At 32.6% G+C, this 3,235-nt stretch overlaps 1 protein-coding gene across 1 annotated transcript; it reads left to right on the top strand.

The window, feature by feature from the left end:
• The first annotated feature begins 723 nt into the window (after positions 1-723).
• On the top strand, positions 724-1,795 carry LOC122579102 (zinc finger protein 8-like). The gene has a single exon (XM_043751206.1). The coding sequence runs from the start codon at positions 831-833 to the stop codon at positions 1,662-1,664; it is 834 nt and encodes a 277-aa protein (XP_043607141.1). The 5' UTR covers positions 724-830; the 3' UTR covers positions 1,665-1,795.
• Positions 1,796-3,235: the final 1,440 nt, after the last annotated feature.

Below are 3,235 nucleotides of genomic sequence, written 5' to 3'. Positions count from 1 at the left end.
ATTCAGTTACTCTAGCAACACCTCTCCCCTAATTGAATATTTAATATGGTAAAAAGTAAGTAACTCTCAATGTCGTCTTCCATGGGTTTATGGTCCCAATACAGTCTTTTGACGGTATATGAGGGCGGTTGAGATGTAGACGGCCTTACCTCTACCAAAAGTAGAGAGGCTGCTTCCAGATACTACCAAAGGTAGAAAAGGACCTCCAACCTTGCTAGGCATGAGGATCAAACCCATGACCACTATCTCTAAAGGCAAATGCTCTAACCATTGATCCAACCCAGTTGATTTTGAATATTTAATATGGGACATAAGTATATGCTTTTGTTTAATTTAGACCATCCAAAGTCGGAGTTAAACGTCGGTAAAGCCGTTTGCCTTCTTACTTTGATTTACAAATATTTTTGAAATTAAGAAGGCATCTGTCGCGACACAGTGATACAAATACGATTTCTAGTTATTAATAATTAAAAAGCTCACATCAATGATCACCTTATTTAGTGATGAAGTTATGATGCAATATTTGATACTACTGTTTATGGCAACCGTGGGGTTTGTTTGATGATTCTTTAATTTATATTTACATGAATTTACTTCATTTTTAATAATGTACACATCAATCAATATATATTGAACTAATAATTATTATTATTCTCTCTATATCACACTAATAATTTAACCACGACCTCAATTTCTTCCTTCTTTTATAGGTCCCCTTACCCCCCATTATGTAACTCATAATAAACCACACTTTCTTCAATTCTTCTTCATCCTCACCTAGCTCCTCCACATTCTTAATTTCATCCCCCATATATAGACTAAATTTCTCAATGGAGAAAACCGATAGAGAAACGCACGATTTCATGAACGTTGAATCGTTCTCTCAACTTCCATTTATCCGTCCCGCCTCATCATCCCAAAAGGAAAAAGGCATAAGGCTCTTTGGCAAAGAATTTGGTGGCGGTGATTCTAACACGGTCATGATCAATATCGATGACTACGACACTACTACTACTAATAATGACAACACTGCTACCGCCACCCACGAAGAATCAATATCAAAAGTAGAAAGTAGCGAAAGTAACCGGAAATTTGAGTGTCATTATTGTTGTAGGAACTTCCCTACTTCACAAGCCTTGGGGGGTCATCAAAACGCACATAAAAGAGAAAGACAACATGCTAAAAGAGCTCACCTGCAGTCAACAATGGTCAACGGTAGCTTCTCGGAGGCACACATGTATGGTCTCATGAATTACCATCGTTTCACCACCAACCATTCAGCTACTCTCCCTCCACCCTATAGTAATTACCACCACTCAAACCCTAATTCATCAACTCATCTCACCGGCTATAATCGGTTTTATGGAAATAATACTCCAACTAATTACAACACTACTTCTTCATCTCATCATCATCATCATCATCAAACACCTATCAATGGTAGTCCCTTAGGGTTATGGAGATACCAAAACGCCACCGCCCAAAACATGACAACATTTAATCGTGACCATTCGTTCAACACGACGCCATTGATGATGCCTTCGAGTAATGATCATGGGGGGTTAAGCGCTTCAAGAACAATCACGACAAGCTCGAGTTATATGTATGATTCCAAGCCGACTACTGTTGTTCAAGATCAAGTTAGTCTTGACTTGCATTTGTAACGACCATTAATTATTTCGTTTTCTAAGTTTTTATTTAGAAATATTATTACATAGAACCGCCACCATTTTATTTCTTAATTAATTAATTAGCACAATATATATGATGCTTAAGTAGCCTAATAATTACCTGATTTAGTAGTCTTGATATATCTAACAAATATATATTACTATACTTTCTTCAAATGTGCATTATTTGTCATCTTAATTAATTAAGGATGCAAATTAATTGTTCGGATCAAAACCTAGATCAAGATCATATCACTCTCGCTGAGTACTTGTTAATATGTTACTAATTTTGTTGACTGATTTCGCTTCACTTGTCTTACCTAGCCTCGTTCTATATATAGTTATATATATATACTATAGTATAGTATATATCAACAATTGTAGTAATTAATCTCATCAGTTTAAGTTAATGAAAACTTATAGAGAAATTAGTATATGAAATTATTAAGATTTAGATTGCCTAGCTAGCTTTTTCCTTTTAGTTTATGAAAGAGATAAGAGATAGTTTTTTACCTTTAATTTCAAAACCAGATAAGTTTGGTACTAGCTACATTTTCTGTGGCAATATCACGATAATAGATTGATAGTGAGATCAATGTATTGATGTTAGTGTTGTGAGATTACACGTACTACGTACAAACCATTTGCAAGCTAGCTAGACTAATAATAAAAAAAGTCTAACTAAAGCGAAATGCTAATATGACTTCAACTCGATCATATGAACTTCAGTTCATTAAAAGTGCGAAGGAAATTAAGAAAAAAAAATTTTTGTGCGCCAAAAAGAAAATCAAAGTAAATTGCAAGCAGCAGATCGACTCGATCTTATTAACACTACAACAAAAATTTCATTTATTAATACTTACTTTAAAAAATTGTAAAAAAATTTCTTAATTTATTCACACTTAAAAATGTTTAAAAAATATACACATTTAAAATTGTGAAAAATTATAACTTTCACACTTGTATACGTGGAATAAAAAATTTTACACCTAAAAGTGTGAACAAGTGTCAAACATATATTCACACTTGGAAATGTGAAAGTCAAACTGTAACACCTAATTTATTTACACTTTTCTTGTGTGAAAAAATTTAGTGTTACAAATTAATCCTTACACTTTTAAGTGTGAACAATTTATATAGTTTTACACTTTAGGAAGTGTGAACTTTATCCCCCAACATATATAAGTGTGAAAAAGTTATGATTTTTCAAATTTCTTCACATTTTAAATATGAATATTTTTTAAATATTTTTAAGTGTGAATAAATTAAGAAATTTTTTCACACTTACTTACCTATAAGTAAGTGTGAATAAATGATAATTTTTTTTAAGTGTAATTTCAAGTGAGTATAGCTTATTGCATGTAACTTATCATTAACTAATTGATGTACATAAATTCCCTTCAAGCGTATGACACTCGACTTATTTTCGGTTTGGTTTGGCTAGGTTTGGTTAACTCAAAAATCAAAAATAATGTATCAAATGACTTCCATTTATGACGGGCATGATTGAGTTTTTCTTTTCGGATCTTTAAATGATATGTAGAAGTTTTGCATCCAAGGGGAAG

The sequence above is a fragment of the Erigeron canadensis genome, chromosome 1, assembly GCF_010389155.1.
Source record: "Erigeron canadensis isolate Cc75 chromosome 1, C_canadensis_v1, whole genome shotgun sequence".
Lineage (NCBI taxonomy): Eukaryota > Viridiplantae > Streptophyta > Magnoliopsida > Asterales > Asteraceae > Erigeron > Erigeron canadensis.
Note: the sequence above shows the minus strand (reverse complement) of the source record. Positions and strands in the feature narration are given on the sequence as shown.